Source organism: Sebastes umbrosus, chromosome 19, assembly GCF_015220745.1.
Source record: "Sebastes umbrosus isolate fSebUmb1 chromosome 19, fSebUmb1.pri, whole genome shotgun sequence".
Classification (NCBI taxonomy): domain Eukaryota; kingdom Metazoa; phylum Chordata; class Actinopteri; order Perciformes; family Sebastidae; genus Sebastes; species Sebastes umbrosus.
The window spans coordinates 23,110,523-23,128,774 of NC_051287.1; the positions used below are offsets into that span (position 1 = coordinate 23,110,523).

The following is an 18,252-nucleotide window of genomic DNA, read 5'->3' on the forward strand; positions in this document are numbered from 1 at the left end:
CGGATGATGCAGTGTGTGCTCTCCTTCATCTCCCCTCAGCTGAGCTCCGGATCCCCCTGTAGCTGCGAGGTCGACCCCGACGGAACAAAGAAGAAGAAATCCAAGAACCTGTAAGTACTCAAGTGAATCAATTCCTTGCTTGTTTCCGTCTGTGGTTTATTTTCACTTTCACCGTCTGTCATTGTGGTAAACAAGGAATGGCATGGATGCTTTGGCTTTTAGGTTTATAATAAAAAAGATAATTAATTATTTATGTGTGATAAAGAGGATGAATGAGAGTAAGGGAGAGGCAGCACAGTAGATCAATCGTTCATAGCCCTGACAACTACAATAGCATTCACCACTTCTTGCTTTCAATGCTCAGTCGTCAGTCTTTTATTTTCATGCTAATTCAATCAACATGTGTATCCAGTGAAAGGGTAAAAAAATCACACCCAGCTTTAACATCCATTATTTTAAACAATGTCTTTACTTGTGTGCAAGCTAATGGTGAATGATCTGTTTCAGCACATGGGGGGTTAATTGAGACAACGTGTTAGTAGGGTTGTGATTGGAGTGGATTGGATTTGAGGATGTCAGGACGTTTAAAACCTTTCCTCTCTATTTTGGGTGATTTTAGTTTATATTAGGGGGATTGAAAATATATATATATTTTTTCCGCTTTAAATTAGTGCTGTCAAAGTTAACGCAATAATAACGCGTTAACGCAAATTTTTTTTAACGCCACTAATTTCTTTAATGCAACTTGTGAATTTTAGGTTGTAGCAGGCTACAACAAGATACTGGCATTATATAAAACTAGAAAACCTAAGGAATCCATTGGTACCAACCATGTCATACTAGCTTGTCAAGAAGGAGGCTAAATAACGCTCCAAACTTACGCTAAATTTTGACCTCTGACCTCTGACTTCAAGATATGTGAATGAAAATAGGTTCTATGGGTAACCACGAGTCTCCCCTTTACAGACATGCCCACTTTATGATAATCACATGCAGTTTGGGACAAGTCATAGTCAAGTCAGCACACTGACACACTGACAGCTGTTGTTACCTGTTGGGCTCAGTTTGCCATGTCATGATTTGAGCATATTTTTTATGCTAAATGCAGTACCTGTGAGGGTTTCTGGACAATATCTGTCATTGTTTTGTGTTGTTAATTGATTTCCAATAATAAATATATGCATACATTTGCATAAAACAAGCATATTTGCCCACTCCCATGTTGACAAGAGTATGAAATACTTGACAAATCTACCTTTAAGGTACATTTTGGACAGATAAAAAATGTGTGATTAATTTGCGATTAATCACGATTAAATATTTTGATCGATTGACAGCCCTAATACAAATATTGTGACAGTCCGTGCGATTCCTGCACACGTTCACAGAGCTGCAAATGAAGAAGCACGTTTTAGGCTTAAGGTGACTGTGAAAGCTAATCATCCGACGCTGATCGTCATCTACTTAATTAAGTGGTAAATGATGTGAGTGCTGCTGAGGAGTGTGGTGCCATATGTGTGTCTCACATTCTCAGCGGTGCGAAGAAAAAGTAAGGTGTGTGTGTGTGTGTTTGTGTCAGACGTGTGTGTCGACGCCTCAGCGATTCATCAGCTGTTCAGCGAGCCTTATTCACGCTCCTGTTCATCAAGATGAAAGAACATTTCACGCCGCGGGGACAATGAAACCACTCTCAGTGGCTGTCCTTGGGCCTGATGGCTGCCCATTCTTCTGCACAAGCTGTGTTTTTATGTTGTTTAGTTAACCAGTAGATTAAGTGATTAAGATTCCACAGCGTTTTTCCCCGAGTCTAGAGTAGGTTGCCTTTTTGTCAGCTGCTGCAAACCGCCTCAGACCAGCTTTATTCTCATTAAAAACACAGACACTTCACAGCATGCAGCATTGATTTTTAGGTATACAAAATGTGCACTTTTTTTCCTTTTAATTCAGTTTTAAATCTAGAGTGTGTGATTGTTTCTGTTAGTGTGCAGAAACAGACAAAGAAGAGAATATTTACTTCTCATAGTGATTTCAAGAAAGAAGCCGTCATTTGATTCTGTTTTACTTAAGACCGGATTCATAGAATAAAAAGTGAGGTAGTAATGACTCTGTGTACTGTACAACTTGAGTCATGGCCGCACATAGCAACTCAGATGGACAGCATTTGCTGACATGGGTCATAGGTCATGGTTAGCAAACAGTGATTTGCTACTAGCAGTTGGTAAACAAACATGAATCATGATGTTATCTCATCTTATATTACGCATCACTCTGTCACTGCGGGGGATTCCTATTTGTTTTCCCAAACAGTCAAAACTGTGATTAAATGAAATGCCTGCAATTGTTGAATACAGTAAATACTTTTAAGTGTCCAGACTAGTGTGATGCAAACAACAACAGATTTGTTTTTACTTCTGAAATACATTTCGTCTCCCAGTTTGATGCGGGATGAGACATTTAAGATAGAAAATTAGTGGTCATATACTCTGTCTTTCCCTTCTTTATATATCAATGTAGACAATTCGTTGTTAGTACCATAGAGTGTAGTTAAAGTTGTAAGACGAAAACACAGACAACTCCCAGACCACACAACGCCGTGGTAGCGACCAGGGATGTCACGATACCAGAAATCTAGTAGTTGATACCAATACCAGTGAATTTCCACGATTGTCGATACCCAATTCGATACCATGGTAAAAAAAAAAAGGAAAATGATGAGCCTTTCTTCCTCAAGTATAGCTCAATGACTGTAAGAAAACAGCAGAGGCTATACACGTACACACGCACTCTCTCTATATATATATCCTCAGATTGCAAGCAGTAGTTTAAATTCACCGACACGGTGACAGACCATTAGACCATTAAATATTTATTTAAAATGCTAATGTTATATTTTGATGACAATAAAAAAGCACCACTTTTCAGAGATTTAGCAATAAACAACAAAAGATAGAAATTCAGTTCAGTTCAGTTTTTTCCCCCACGAGTGAATCCTCTTCTCAAACAAATCAATAAAGGATCTCTGAAAAAGTAAACAAACCCAACATCTCAATGGCGCTGTTGTGTTTGTGTGTCAAACTCTGACACACAGAGAGCAGAGGACAGAAGCCTTCAGAGTTACTCGCCGAACGGAAAATCCACCCGCATTTGGCGCTTGTTAATTTCGGTAATTTCTACGGTAGTCACATTTTTATGAATTTGGCATTGACTTGGTACCGAAGTATCGGTTCTCGTGACATCCCTAGTAGCGACCTGTCAGTCGCAAGGTAGCCACGCCCTAAAGCATACCCTGCTTCATGGTCTATTTGACTCTAAATGGGACCATAATTTACTAAATGAACATAATCCCCCTGCCAGTTAGTAGCACTTCTTCACTTCCATAAATACCCGTACTTGAAAGAGATTTTATGATTTAGTAAGTATGGTAGACTCTGCACACATTTCTTATAGTGGACCAGTCTCTATCTTTTCCCTTGTTCCAGTGCAAGACGTTGGTCACAATATCTGATTGCTTTGCCAGGTGCACTGCTAATCACCTTAAATGGGTTCACCAGTGTGCTTTGCTACTTAAGAGGCATCTGTCTGCATAGTTGTGACATTGATGAATGCTGCGTAGAAGTTTTGTCTCCTGTAGACAAAATGACTTCCTGTCATCGATTGTAACCCTCTACTGTCAATTTCACAAGGTCAATTTCACAAAGACACTAGTCTTCTGTCTCCTGTGTTTACTGACCCTGTTTCCATTCAATCCTCAATGTCACAAGCCTGCTATCTCATATGAAGATTCCTTCATTTTGCAGTATTTGACCAATTCCCAGCCATTTTTTTCAATATGCCACCCTGTAAACCTATACCCAGGGCAATAAATGATATTAAGAACCACCAATAAACATACCCTCAATACAATATCTTCCTGTGTAAAGAGGAATACCAACACAATATGTTGCTGCTATAGATAGAAATCTCTCTATATAACCAAGCATGAAGGAAATGAAATTATTTCCTCCAGATGTTGGAGACTGATATGTAACATAGAGACCGCCAATGGAGCCAGTAGATGGACATCAGTGGTTGAATCATGCGGAGATGCAGCAATTTATAGCTTAAAGGAGCTACTTTGACCTTTAGTGTATGTGATTTTTGGAGATTGGGATCCAGTAGGTTGGATTTCCTCTCCTCTCAATGTCCCTCCTGTTGTGTTCATTGTGTGAATGTTTTCATCTCACACTTTTATGGGGTGGTCTCAGACTGGCAGTTAGTGGTAGTATCGCTGTAAACACTCTTCTTCTTCTTCCCTTAATCACCGTAATCATCATTAGTGACAGGAAGATTGAATGAAACAGCTCTCAACACACAACGTAAATGTCATTAGAAGAAGAGAAGTGATTGCATTCTTCACTTAGAGGCGAAATGGTACTTACATGTAAGAGCACATTACATCTATCCTCTTTGAAACATCCTCTCTCCACTCCGACAAAGCACTCGGCCTTTCACGCATCATTTACAACAACAAAGACACCAGTCTGGTGGTCAGAGCTCTCCTGCTCTTTCCCCCTGTACTCTTCCTACCCTTTCTCACATCCCACACTTCTTTCTTCTCTCCTTTTTGCAGATTTGACTTCCCGTGGATACAGCACAGCTGTTTTCCTGAAATTGTCCACATTATCTCTTCCTCTCCCCCCACCACTCTATTATCACCTTTTGTTTTACTCAGTCCAGGTGTTCTGCTTCCCCCAAAGCTATGGATGCCTGCAACATTCCTTTTTTTTCCCATCCGGTAGTTACCAACAAGTAGCAATAAAGCCATAAACCAACAGCGCACCAACTAGTGCACCAGTGTGCAGGAACGTGAGCTTGTTGGCGGATGAATCATTAAGGTTAATGAGGTACCAATATCTTGGTGATTAAAACTGGTATCCGACTAGGAAACACAGACAGATGGAGAGGGCAGAGAAGAACGAAGCAAAACGCAGAGTGCCCGTGTAGTGTTTATTACACAACACAAATTACCATCTGTGTGTTTGTGTTTCTGTGTTAGACGTATGTATGGTTGTACTTTACATACTGTGTATACTGGTATATATGCTGACAACATATTCTTGTCGGTATTGATGGAGAGTTGTTTTTCATTGCTGATACTGTGCCATCCCTAGGAGCAGTTCCCAGGCAAATAATTGACATCACCTGGTTTTGCTGCTGAGTGCATGCAAGGCCCCTTTTGTGTGCTGTGAAAGTTGTCCAAAATGAATGTCAGTTATGTAGTGAGACGTGATGAGCACTGACCTTGTTGTCCAATCAGTGTTGAGATTATGTGAACCACTTATTATGTCTATGAAGAATCTCGGTCATCCGGGTTATATATAGACATCTAGAAATACTAAAGTTCAAGTTAATTGGACTTCCTGAAACTGCAATGTTTCATCACCCAATAAAAAAAAGTTTATAACACAGACCAAGAAAAAAAAAAACACCTGGACCTCGAGGTGTGGACATCCCATGGAGGTTTATATACGGCTCCCTACCAGTCGGTAAAACTGATGCAGCCTCCTGGATGAGTGTTGAAAATAGAAGTCCATTTGCTTTGACTTCAGCGGAATTTATAGTCAAATGCAACTGGAGTCCTGCTGTCTCAGGCGTAGATTTAGATTTAAAGTCAGATTTCAGCCGTTGATAGCACCACTGCAATACACATGATCAGGCAATATAGTGCTTTAAAGGTCCCATATTGTAAAAAGTGACATTTTCATGGCTTTTATATTATAAAGGAGGTTTAAGTTCTATATAAATATTGTGAAAGTATCGAAACACTTAATCCACAGAGAAATACACACAGCACGTATTCAGAAACTGAGCTTTTGAAATAAGCCGTCAGGGTTTCTGTCCATTTGTGATGTCACAAATCTACAGTATTTAGACCATTTCAAAGTTTTAAATGTTAACATTCTAAATGGGTCCCAGTTTATTTCCTGTTGCAGTGTATGTGAATGACATCAGCTGACAGGAAGTAAACATGGACCCAAGCTGTTGCCTAGCAACGCAATTCTGTTGCAATTCCATTGAAATGTACTAAAACGGAGCATTTCAGACAGAGGGTAAATGCAGATATATTCAAGGAAAATAAAGTTTTTTTTAAACATTAAAGTATGTAAACATATTCTAGTAGAAACCCAAAATACAAATATGAACCTGAAAATGAGCGTGATATGTCCCCTTTAAAAGAGTGCTCCACCCATTTAGCATTACACTCCTACAACATGTTGGACTCTCTTTAATTCCATGCATTCTTCTTGCTTGGCAAAAACTGGCGCCTACATTACCCACAATGCAACTAGACCAGCAACTGTGTTGGAGTGTTTCCGTAGCTGCCCTAGCCCCGCTTCAGGACGCTGTAGCCTATGGCGTATCTTCAGGGCTACGTGTGTAGGCGAGTCTCAGTAGCTACGCTGTAACCCCTTAACACACAACCATGAATCAAGCATTAGGACTTCTAGTGTAGGTTATGATGGCATGTTTAAAGCATGACTAAAGACCCTCAGACATTGTATTTAAAAGAACAGGAGCCACATTGAAAAGATTTTTCAACGTCATCTATTTTGAGATCTTGATTGGGGATATTGAGATTGTAATCTTGCTGCGCTCCATTTACCTTGGAAATCGGAGGTCTGCGCTGGGAATGACGTCACACCTGAGTTGACCGTGTTCCAGTATAACCAGTCGGAAAAGTTCATAGGGTTTGCTCCAGCCAGGTTAGCCATTGTTAGCAAATACCAGTTGATAATAACACATTATGCTGGTATTTTGCACATACAAATACCGTATATCCACAGATAGAAGTTGGACAGTACTGTGCGTACGACCGATTCAATGAGACACAAATAAGACAGACGTGCTAATAAACATGATGCAACCATCTTTGATTCTGAGGTCGGGGTCGGTGAGGTTCGTCTGACTTTCCAAGTCTGAAATCTGACTTTAGGGGGCGTGACAGTTGAAATTTCCAATGGGGAACAAATAGAACGCAGCATCTGACACAACTAGAAACTAAACCTGTAGTTGTCTTAAAACCAATCAGTTAAATAAAGTTCAATGTTAACAAGAATCCAGTGCAGAATCTACAGAAGAGATAAGGTGATATTTTGATGTGTGTTAAGTCGTTGTTATAGCCTGGTTACAGCTTTAACTCAGAGCTCTACAACTGGTTGTCATCTGGGACAGATGAACACACCATTACAGTAGTCAACTCACTTATTTTGCTAAAAAAACACACTCATCTCCACTTACTAACCCATAAAACAACAACAAAAAAAACATCCAGGCCCCAGTGGAAGGAATCTGTCCTCTCTAAAACCCTGCGTGGTGATTGGGTGAGCCCAGGGTCCGCCTTCCCCAGACCCCCCTGGACTATATAAAGCTCCAGCACATCCTCTCAGGGGTTAGAGGAATGTGATTGTCAAACAAACCCCTGGGCCCCGAGCACCGGCACTCCTGACACACGCTTACATGCAGTCTAATTTCCACACGCTGCACCACGTGAGGCTGCGTACAGGCTGGCACCCATGTTTCCCACTATGGTTGATTTCTCAGAGAAGTACCTGGAAAGGTAAGAGCAAGAGGAAGTGGATTTGTGGGTTTGTGAGGGTTCATCTGCAACTTTGATTGTCAAGAATTCTCTGAAGGGCAGGGTAAAGGAAAGCGTTGGCGGGGGCTGTTTTGCGTCCCACAGGGATCGATGCTCTCAAGCTGGTAGGAAGCCATCTGACCTCTACATGGATCTCATTTGACAGTCGCAGTGAGGGAGAAGAAACCCCCTCGAGAGGCGCTCAAACTATTTTGGAGGAAGCTGCGTTAAGTTCTAACTTGAGCCTGCCCCTTTTTTCTTATTATACACAGCCTGGATTTCACGAATAGGATTGCTCATGTGGTCTTTGTGGCTAAGAAGGTGAGTTAGTTCAGAAATAGAGCTCCTTTTTTTGGTCTTGATTGAGGGAGACTGTGAATGAGATGAGAGCGTTATATTTAAGGACGGAATTTAGGACAATTCCCTTTTTTCGTTGTTCTTCTAGGAATACGGCGGAGTAACTTTTCTCTTTGTTATAAAGCACATTCTCTTTCTTATTGTGGCACTGTATGTGTTTTTGGATACATACATACGAAAGTACAGGACAAACCCTCACAGTTTGTTCCCATATCTCTTTTAGACAGAGCCCAACATGTTTATTTAAAGTGTTGCAGACGCGCTGACACAACTCTTGACCCATTACACTCGCACAGATGCACAAGCTGAGCCACACGCAGTGCTTTTTGTCCCGTATTCACATCACAGGCACGCGGCCCTCTGTAAATAGAAAGCGGCAGAGGGAATGAAAACACGCTTGAACCTTGGCCGGCATGCTCTCTGGATTCCGATTCCTCGCTGCATCCCCGAATCTCACAGGTCACGCTTCACAAAGGGTGAACTCCTGTCATTGTGGGAAACAAAGCCCCGGGCATAGCGAACAACAAAAGTGGGATGAAGTGGGGCATCGGATTTGGCTTTTTGTGCTTGCATGGTACATTGTGATCTGCAGTGTGTCTGTCTGCGGCTCTCGCCCATGTGCTCCCAGAGCCTTTCCCTGGGAGTGCGGCCTACTTATCAGAACACCAGGAATAGCCAGCGGGGTGCTATTAGTGCGTCTAATGTGAGCCAAGCAAAGAGGGAATAAAGAGTACGGAAACCTGCAGATAATTGCGGAGCTAAAGACCTCTCGCTCCTTCACTCGGGCACATAAAGCTCTCTCTCTCTGTCTCTCTCTGTCTCTCTCTCTCTCTCTCACAGACACAAACAGACACTCGTGATGCATGTGCTGCAAACGTGGGCATGCTAGTGTGTTCGTGGGGCAGTGGAGCACACGTTTCTCAGATCAAAGATCATCCTAATTTGATAATCCTTTAAAGAGCAAGTGTCAGTCTTTTTAGCAGATTAAGTTAAGTGTATGTAATAAATCAAATGGAGTGTGATACAGTACTCTGCTAATGGTGTTAGTGCTTAGGAGCTATTAGCAGATACAGAACTTTAAATACAGCGTTACTCCGAGTGAGAGAGTGTGCTGTTAGCACATAAAGAATAGAGGTGCTGAGAGTATCATGCTTAAGTGTCGTCGGTCTAGAAATAGTACTCAAGACGACTTTCCATCTCTGATATTGTTCAAAACCGATACGGAAATATCTGGTTTCTGTGCTTATTGGCATGAAGAGTGCTTCATCTCTTGTTTTAAGTCTGAGTTAAAGGTAGGGTTGGTAAAGATTTTAATTTTTTTTTTTGAAATATTAGTTGCAATTCTCATTACATCCCCGACAGCAATCAATAAATCAAATGCTCTGACAAGAAAAAGGAAATAAATCAGGTATCTGTGGCTGTCACAGGACTGTCATAAGGTATCAGCTAATGGGGATCCTTTTTAAATAAATAAACACGTCCAGCTACATTCAGCCTGAATGCAATGAAGCTTGACAGCTGTAAGCAATAGCCATGCTCACCGTTCACGTTCGTTATGATATGGTTATGTTCGTAATGATAACTTTGGGGGAGTGGCTTTGGAGGGAGGCCTGAATGGTTAGGGGTGTCAGTGTTGCAGACTTGGGAGACTTTCTCTTTAGATTTAGTGACTTTTGGAGCCGGTGCTGCCAGCTACTTTCATTGGAAAACAACTGGCAACACTGGGCTCGTTTTTTCGGTGCCTTTAATGTAATTCCATAGAGGACTACATCTCCCTGCCTTTAAGGGTTTAGAGTTTCACCCAAGGATGTTTCACTCAGCATGCTAATAGTGCTTCCTCTTTGTTTGTGAATTGTTTGGATTCTTTAATTATCCAGAAAAATAATCAGATATATTTATGTCAAATATCACATACTGTATATGAAACATCAGAGATCAACCTGATTTTCCACGCCTGCACTTTGGTGAATGCAAATGACTTCACAGGAAGCTAACAACATGTAAAAATGTGTAAGATGAGCAGCCATTCTTTATATACTTTTTATATATAAATTCTCTTATATATTTGGTCCCACGCAGCCATAATAAAAGTTCTCTGTGGTATTACATTTAAATCAGAATATTATAGATTATTGTCTTAATATTTACCTTATATTAAAAAACAGTATAAAGCAGCTGTTTCAACACATCAATTGCATTTTCGTACTTACATGTTCTAAAGGACAAAACAGTAGGAGAAACAAAATGGCAAAATAGTAAGAGAAAATGCAATTTTTGTTGGTTTATGTGCGCTAAAACTTGAATCCATTATTATTAAAGATAGAAAAATATACAAATTGACTGAAATGCAGCTCAAATTAGGTAGCAACTTGCGTAGTTTCCCTGCCTTTAAGGGTTTAGAGTTTCACCCGAGGCTGTTTTACTCAACATGCTAATAGTGTTTCCTCTTTGTTTTGTAGTTCGGCAGCAGATACTGTAAATCTGAGGTGTTATAAACATGCAAATGTCTACTTCTGGAGGGTTAGGGTAGCCCACTGATTGACACAGTTTAAAGGATGAAGAATGTATCGGCCCACATTGAGGGAGGAGTATTCTGTGAACCTCCTTCAAGAGTTGCTGTTGACTCCCATTGAGCTGATAAACCACACAAGCAGTTCCTCCTGCAGTATGACACACTACAAAACACGCAGACTTACAGAAAAAAAAGTGTTTCTGCAGTCAGCGCTGCCAGTGTGATGTGGTTTAAACGAGACAGCTGCATCACTTGTTTTCAAGAATAGCGTCAGTGCTGTATTGGACTTTCTGAAAATAAGTGGAACGATAAATCAAGTTGTTTCCAGTGTTGACAACCAACTATTGGGAGGAGAGGAATGCCTTGAAAGCAATCTGTGCTGCTAGAGGGCAGAAAATGTCAACTATTTGTGTTTGCAATATCCATCGACACCCACATGGTGGCAGGAGACAAACATACATTCCCCTTAAAGTGACATCACTGTCACATCATACCCACGCGGGCTCAGCTCATATAAAAGCAGACATAAATAATAATAATAAAGCCTCTTTTGTCAGGCCAACGGGATTTTTTTTCCCTAGCCCTTATAAAACACTTCTCTTCCTCACATGCACATGCAAGACAGAGGCTGTCTTTTAGCTACACACATGCACAGACCTAATTTCCTTGAGTGCGAGCTAAAAATAGAACGATCTAATGAATCCTGCTCCGGTGTTACGAGTTTATTTAACAGCAAGAGTAGTTTTTATTTGGGTAATAATGTCCTTCAGGCTGAGCTGTGCACACAGGCGTTAGAGCACCATGTTGTTTCCAGTGAAAGAGAGGCCCTGCATTTTGTTCAGCATCTGGTTTAAGCTTGTTTCATATACGGGGCGCTTATTTCAATCAATGGATGAGTCATCTCTCCACCGGCGATGTTGCATGGACGTTACAGTATTCCTTAGGATTAGATGTGGAGTTCATTTTGACATTCATCTTGTCCTCTAAGTGTCTTTCGATGTTGCTGGTGTTTTTATAAAAAAAATTTAATTCCACAGAGCTTTTTCTAGATGTCCACACCAATTCATGCTTTTACTTTTTCCATGTTTTCGTATCATTTTCTTAGTCACCCATTTGGCGGTTACACTCCTGAAACTCACAAACGCTCTTCAAAAAAGGCCTCTTGTGGCTCTCTGCGTCTGCACCATCTGCACCCCTCACCCCACCCCCGAAACCCAAACACACCCAAATCAATACTCCCACAAAGTCACACTCATCCTGATTTTTTAAAGGAGCTATTCAGCCGCCGCTCCCAACAGCTCATGCAGTCATGTCGTATCATGCTTATGGGGGCATGTTTCTACCTTTTTCCTGTCCCGCGGCAGTTGGAAAAACTCACACCAGACAGCTGACTGTGTTCTCTGTTCGGTTCGGCGGCCGGCGCTGCTGTGACCGCCGTGCATTTACGCATGCATAAATGATCTCTCTCTCACTTCCCTTCACACACACACTGGTGGAAACTGGGAGATTTCCCAACACCTGTGACTGGCATGAAAGCACCAGTGAAGTGGGCATAAGTTGGCCCAGGTGCAGTGTGTGTGTGTGTGTGGGGGGGTTCTTTGAAACGTTTGTGTGGGCGTTCTTTCATGTACTGTGTTGTTCCACCCCCACACCCCTCTGTGTGTGCACGTTTTAATGATAAGTGTCTATAACTGGCAGTCGTGTTTCTTAATTTGGGGTGTACATGCTCTCCTGGGGGCCGTGGGTTGGCGGTGGCACAGCTTGCAGTGATTAGGGCCGGCGAGCGCACGCCGCCGCCGTGCTGCATTATTAGCAATCCACAGTGGAAATCAAAAAGCAGGGACTCAGGAAATGGGTGTTGAGTGAGGTCACATCCCAATGAGGCAGCACGCGCTCCAGGTCGGGAAAAGCCAGGACACGCACCGAGGGATTATGGGAATGCGCAGGATTCTCGAAGGAGCCCACGGGGGAATTGAGGATTGGTGGCTCACCTTGTGTGAGATTTAAGGTGGCGCATGTGCAGCCGGGGGTCTTTCTGTCAGTGTGTGTGTGTGTGTGTGTGATGGTTGGAGGAAGGTGCAGCAGGTGAGGTGGGCGGTCAGGAGGATTTTTGGATGCTGCTGCTGGATGGAAGCAGTAGGAGTGAAGAGGTCACTGTGCCCTGTTGCCTCGGCCCTGGGTCAGCTCCCTCTCAGCAACCCCTCTAGGCACATGGAGAACGGCGTGATGAAACGGAGGAGTGAGGATTGAGTCTCTCTCCTCCTTCTCTGCCACATTCGCTCAGTCCCTGCCGAGGAACCTGCCAGGGACACATCTACAGGAAAGATATATTAGATTGACAGGCGAGACGCGAAGGCGAGGGAAAGGGAGCTCGACAAGCGCCTTTTTGGAAAAGTTCTGTCCCACAACATATATACCGGGCTGAAGACTAAAATGTACACAACACATTTCTTTTTCATCTTTTTCTGGCTTTTTCTGGGTTTGATTTCATGTGGATTTACAGTGCTGAACAACTTGGATTGTTTTAATTGTGGACTTGTGGACTTTGGACTCAACACACTTTTCTTCCCATGTCTCTTTTTGTCCACCTCCTCTCATTCCCCTTTTACCTCCTTATCCTGCCTCAACTTCTCCCCCCCCCCCCCTCCTCCTTCGCCTGTTCATAAATCTTTCCTCCCCTCTTCCCTCTCTTGCCAACTCTCTCCTCCATCTCTTCCTTTCACTCAGGGCCAAAGACATGAAGAATCGGCTTGCTTTCCTGCGGAGGAGGAATGAATCCCCAGGAAGCAACCCAGCCGGCAAGTTGGACAAGTCTATGAAGTCAGTCAAGTAAGTGGCCACTTCCTGACTGCATGTGCATGTGGGCATGTGGGCGTGTGTGAGACTGTGTGTTCCGGGTCTCGCCACACAACTGGTGATGACCTGGCCTTGGAAGACAGACATGTGGGCAGTAAGCAGTGACGGGAGTGTGGCGGTAATAAAAAGGAATGAGGGCATGTTTGTCTAACAATGGCACGTCTGAAGGAGGGAGAGTGAATTGTTATTATCTATATATATATATATACAGTATATATCATTAACGAAATGTGGAAAAGTATAAGATGAGCAACCATTCTTTATATACTTTTTATAGATCCTCTTATATGTTTGGTCCCAAACTGCCATAATAAAAGTCCTCTATGGAATTACATTAAAATATCAATATTATAGATTATTGTATTAACATTTCCCTTATATTATAACAGTATAAAGCAGCTGCTTCAACACATAAATGCAATATTTGTACATACATGTTCTAAAAGACAAAGAAACAAAGAAGATAAAATGCAATTTTTGTTGGTTTATGTGCACTAAAACTCAAATGAATTATCAAAAGACAGAGAAAAATGTACTAAAATGCACTTGAAATTACATAGCAACTTTTTTTTTTACTGTCTCAAATGACGCCTCAGATGTGGATTCAGTGAAGAGGCATGCTTTACAGCAGGGTACAGGAAGAATGAGCGGCAGCAGGGGGCAGACAGACACTGGTGGTGGTGGTGGGGGGGGAGGAGGTCTCTAAACCTGACAACACATCCTCATTGGCTGGCCGGAGCCCCTCCCCTCCCGCCTTCCAACTTGCATTGAGTGGGAATATAAAAAGCCTACCCCCACCAGGCTGAAGCAGACAGACAGACTCATGGCTCTCAGCACTGGTAGCCTCCACAGAGCAGAAGCAGCAGAATGAGAGGGGAAGATCAGTAGACACAGTCTAGAGTGGAAAGGGAAGCGACGGAGAGGGAATCACCTTACTTTGGTTTCCACTCACCTGTATCCAGCATAGACAAAAAAGTTCTGCGGATGGGTCACACAATGAGAAACCTGGCTGAGATGGGCTTGTTAAAGAACCGCTCTGCTTTTATCTGCAGGCCTACCCCAGAGGAGGCACTGAAATGGGGGGACTCGCTTGACAAGCTGCTGACACACAAATGTAAGTTAACTTTTAATTCAATTTATTACATTTTTTTTCTCATCTTCTCCGTTCCTTTTACATACATGGAAATCATCTGTCTGTTAGTGCAATACACAGTGGGGGACTACAGACTTACAGTGCTTTCATGAGGCGGTGGGGGGAGGGTGGTGAGCTCAGGAAAATGCATGTACTGATGTATGGATTACACACACACACACACACACACACACACAGTGCTGCAGTGAACAGGCAGCTTGCATCAAGATTCCCTAATCCCAAAGGACAGAGTGCACGAGAGAGAGAAAAGGAGCTCAAACTGGCAACCTGCAAGCGCGTTGCTATTTTTGTTTCCCACAATTCATCCTCCACAATCCTTTTTTAAAAAGCTGATACAAAGCCAGCGCTACATCTGTTCCTCATTTTTGGCCTCCTTCTCTTTCTCCCCCCTTCTTATTTCCATCTCTTCCACCTCTTACCTCACTCCTGCTTACCAGAGTGAGGTAAGAGATGACCGCTTGCGTTGGCTCCGCTTATCAGCGTGGGTGATTCATGGGAACGGAAAGGTGCAGACGGGAGAAGTGGGTGGACGCGGCTTCCTGCTATTCTCTCCTCTGGATGCCTTCTTCCTCAAATCATTAACTGCACTGAAACTTAAAAAAAGTGCCCCTTTGCCCCCCCCCCACCTTCTCTCCTCTCACACTACAACAGTCCCCTCTTTGTTCATTCACAGCATGTGTAAAGAAAGGGGAATGCATAGATGTCATGCTGAATCGTGGGTGATGTCACTTAAAGGATGTTGAATATGCGCTGCGGTGTTGTAAAGGTTTTTTATGCCTTGTTTTATTCCAACCACATGACTCGAAAAAAGGCCGTCACACAGAGCTATTTTAGGCGCTGAAACTCCAAGGAGCGCTTCGGCTGTGAGGTTGCCATGGCACTCTAGTCAACTCTCCTCTTGTTTATTCTCCTGCGCCTCTGCTTTTCCTCAGATGGTCTGGCAGCGTTCAGAGCTTTCCTGCGCACCGAGTTCAGCGAGGAGAATCTGGAATTCTGGCTAGCATGTGAGGAATACAAGAAGATCAAGTCGCAGTCCAAGATGGCGTCGAAAGCCAAGAAGATCTTTGCAGAATACATCGCCATCCAGTCTTGTAAAGAGGTGAGTGGGAGTGCACATAACTCATATGGATACTGGGGGAAAAAATGGCCTCTTACAAAACAGAAAGTGCATTTCCCCCCTGTTGTTTACTCAGTGTAATCCTGCATATCCCTAACTTGTTTTCTTCTCTTCCTCTGCAGGTAAATCTGGATTCGTACACCAGAGACCACACGAAGGACAACCTGCAGAATGTGACACGCTCCTGCTTTGACCTAGCGCAGCGGCGGATATACGGGCTGATGGAGAAGGACTCATACCCCCGCTTCCTGCGCTCAGAACTCTACGTGGACTTAATCAACCAAAAAAAGGCCAGCTCCACTCCGACTTCGTCTTCGTCATAAGAAGAGAAAAAGATCTAAGTCGAAGAGAAACTCGACGATGAGAGAAAAAAAAGGGTCAGACTTGAAAAAAGTAGAGTGGTTGGGTGGTATGTGAGGGTCTTTGTTTGCCTTTTTTTTTACATTGTTTTTGTGTATGTCATCCTGTCCACTATTTTTGTTGTTGTTACGGTGTGAGAGGACTCGGCAAAAGCTATGGCACTGCAAAGGAATGTAGTTTACACAGTTACCAGGTGGATGGATGGAATGAATGGACGGATGAATGGATGGATGGATGTTACTAAAAACACAGACGCCCACAAAGCGAGGGGGGCCGGAGCAGGAGCTGGACGCTCGTCTGATCACTGTCTCTCTTTTTTTTGCGGTGTCGGTGTCTTTTGCTCGTGTTTTTAAGTTTTTGTCCAGTTGTACTGGAGAAAAGGAGGGGTTGCTCAGAAAACCCCCGCAGACATGAAGACAGTCCGGTACTGTTTTGTCACTTTTTTTCTCTCCTTAATTTCCTTTTAAAAAATCCCCCTCCTTTCCTCCACCATGTTCTCTGTGAAGCCACTTCAAAGCTGTTGGTACGACACAAAGTCCTTTTTTTTGTCAGGCTCTAAACTGTATGACTGAGAGGGGGGGGGGATAAAAAAAAAGAAACAAGATGTCTGAATGCAAGCTAGCGTTATGGCTCTGTTTCACACGCATCCCTGTTTTAAACACCCTCTCACAGCTTCTATAAACAGCTTATTCAGTTCATCTGTGGAAAAAGCGTTCAACAGGGGGACAAAGACGGAGACAGCGACGGGGCAAAGAACACACATAACGGATGGACTGTGATGAAACGCAGATATGTGTCACTCGCACATTAAAAAAAGACATTAAAAAGCCAGTAATGGAAGAAAAAGACGACTTGCTTCCTGTCTCCAAAGACTGTTTACAACAAGGAACGAAAACTGAAGAAGAAAAAAGTTCTGTGCAGCCAAACGACATTTTCCTTTAACATTGTAGCTCATTCTGGACTAATCGAGGAAGCATTCTCAGGGCATGACAGGTTCCCGCTTGGTTTCTCTTCTGTTTTTCTACACACTCACTGTTTTTATATGCTTTAGGGTTCCAACCTGCACTCCTTAGTTCTCCTGAGCAATACACAAGAGGTTGCTCGTTTCGTAGTCGGAGGAAAAAAAAGATGCTTCACGTTGTACAAAAAAGTTTGCCTATTTATTTAGATTAACTTGCTGGATGCTTCTACAGACACCCTCACCTCCTCTAAAGCACTCAGCTAAAAGCTCTCACTTTTTCCTCTTAACCACCAAACAGGTCCAACGCTGTCCTGTCCTTTAAGTGCAATATTGTTTTTTTATTTTATTATTATGTTTGTTCATTTATTTGGAATCGTTTTGAATTTGTATGGGGAAGACGAACGGCTTGAGCTCTGTATTAACTTTATTCGTTAAGAGAAAAAAAAAACAACGTAGAGCTATAAGGTTGACTTACAACGTAAACTTTCAAGAACCATAAGTAGTTTAATGAATTTTAAGCAAGTGATTCTAACTGTGTTAAACCTCCTCGGCAGCAGGCAGCTGGGGGGGGCGTTATGGTTGTAAATATAATTCTTTAAGAAAACTATGTGATAACACATTAAAAACAAACAAAAACAAACAACCTGTAGGTCTCTGCTGGTGAATGTGGGACCCAGCTGTATCTATGTAAATATGAGAGACTCAAAACTATAAGATGACATGTATTGTTTTAAAAAAGAAAAATGAGCAAGAGCAGGTTCAATCTGCTCTTTCCCCTGGTCATACACTGCTTGTAAGGAGTTTTCTGAAATGCATTTTATCATTTTCACTGTTTACAATTCAAAAATGCATCTCCTATGATAGCAAGTGAAAACAGTAGAGTACATTTGGTGTCATTGCTAATGATAAATAAACCAACCAACTGATGAAGTAACATGTGTTGTCTCTGGATTTGTGCGTATTGATCCCCAAAACATGCCAAGACTGATATGCATTCAAGCGTTCCATACGCACCCCATGCACTGATGTATGGAGCTGCTTAAAGGAAAAGTTTGACTTTTTTGGCAAATGTATGTATTGGCTTTCTTGCAGAGAGACGAGAAGATCGATACCACTCACTAAATATAAACACTAAACCCAGCAAGCTAAGTGCCTGCTGGGCTTACCTTACCTTAGCTTAGCTTAGCTTAAAATAAAGGTTAGAAACAGTTAGCCTGGCTTTGTCCAAACTTGCCTACCAGTGCAACTTGCTGCTTTAACATGTCCGTTTTTGTACGGATTAAACAAAGATATAATGTGTTAGTTAATTAGTTGAGTGAAT

General features: G+C 42.5%; 1 protein-coding gene across 13 annotated transcripts in view; it reads left to right on the forward strand.

Annotated features, from left to right (window-relative positions):
- Positions 1-17,865, forward strand: part of rgs3a (regulator of G protein signaling 3a) — a 189,778-nt gene extending 171,913 nt beyond the window's left edge. For 11 of the 13 annotated variants that reach the window (XM_037751901.1, XM_037751903.1, XM_037751902.1 and 8 more), the window contains 5 exons: positions 40-110; positions 13,212-13,313; positions 14,393-14,454; positions 15,426-15,592; positions 15,733-17,865. In XM_037751901.1, coding sequence (XP_037607829.1) covers positions 40-110; positions 13,212-13,313; positions 14,393-14,454; positions 15,426-15,592; positions 15,733-15,933 — 603 coding nt within the window. In that variant the 3' untranslated portion in view covers positions 15,934-17,865. Of the gene's footprint in view, positions 1-39; positions 111-7,436; positions 7,598-12,043; positions 12,920-13,211; positions 13,314-14,392; positions 14,455-15,425; positions 15,593-15,732 lie in introns of those variants that run through there. The other 2 variants (XM_037751912.1, XM_037751913.1) reach the window with 2 other exon arrangements.
- The last annotated feature ends 387 nt before the right edge of the window (positions 17,866-18,252 follow it).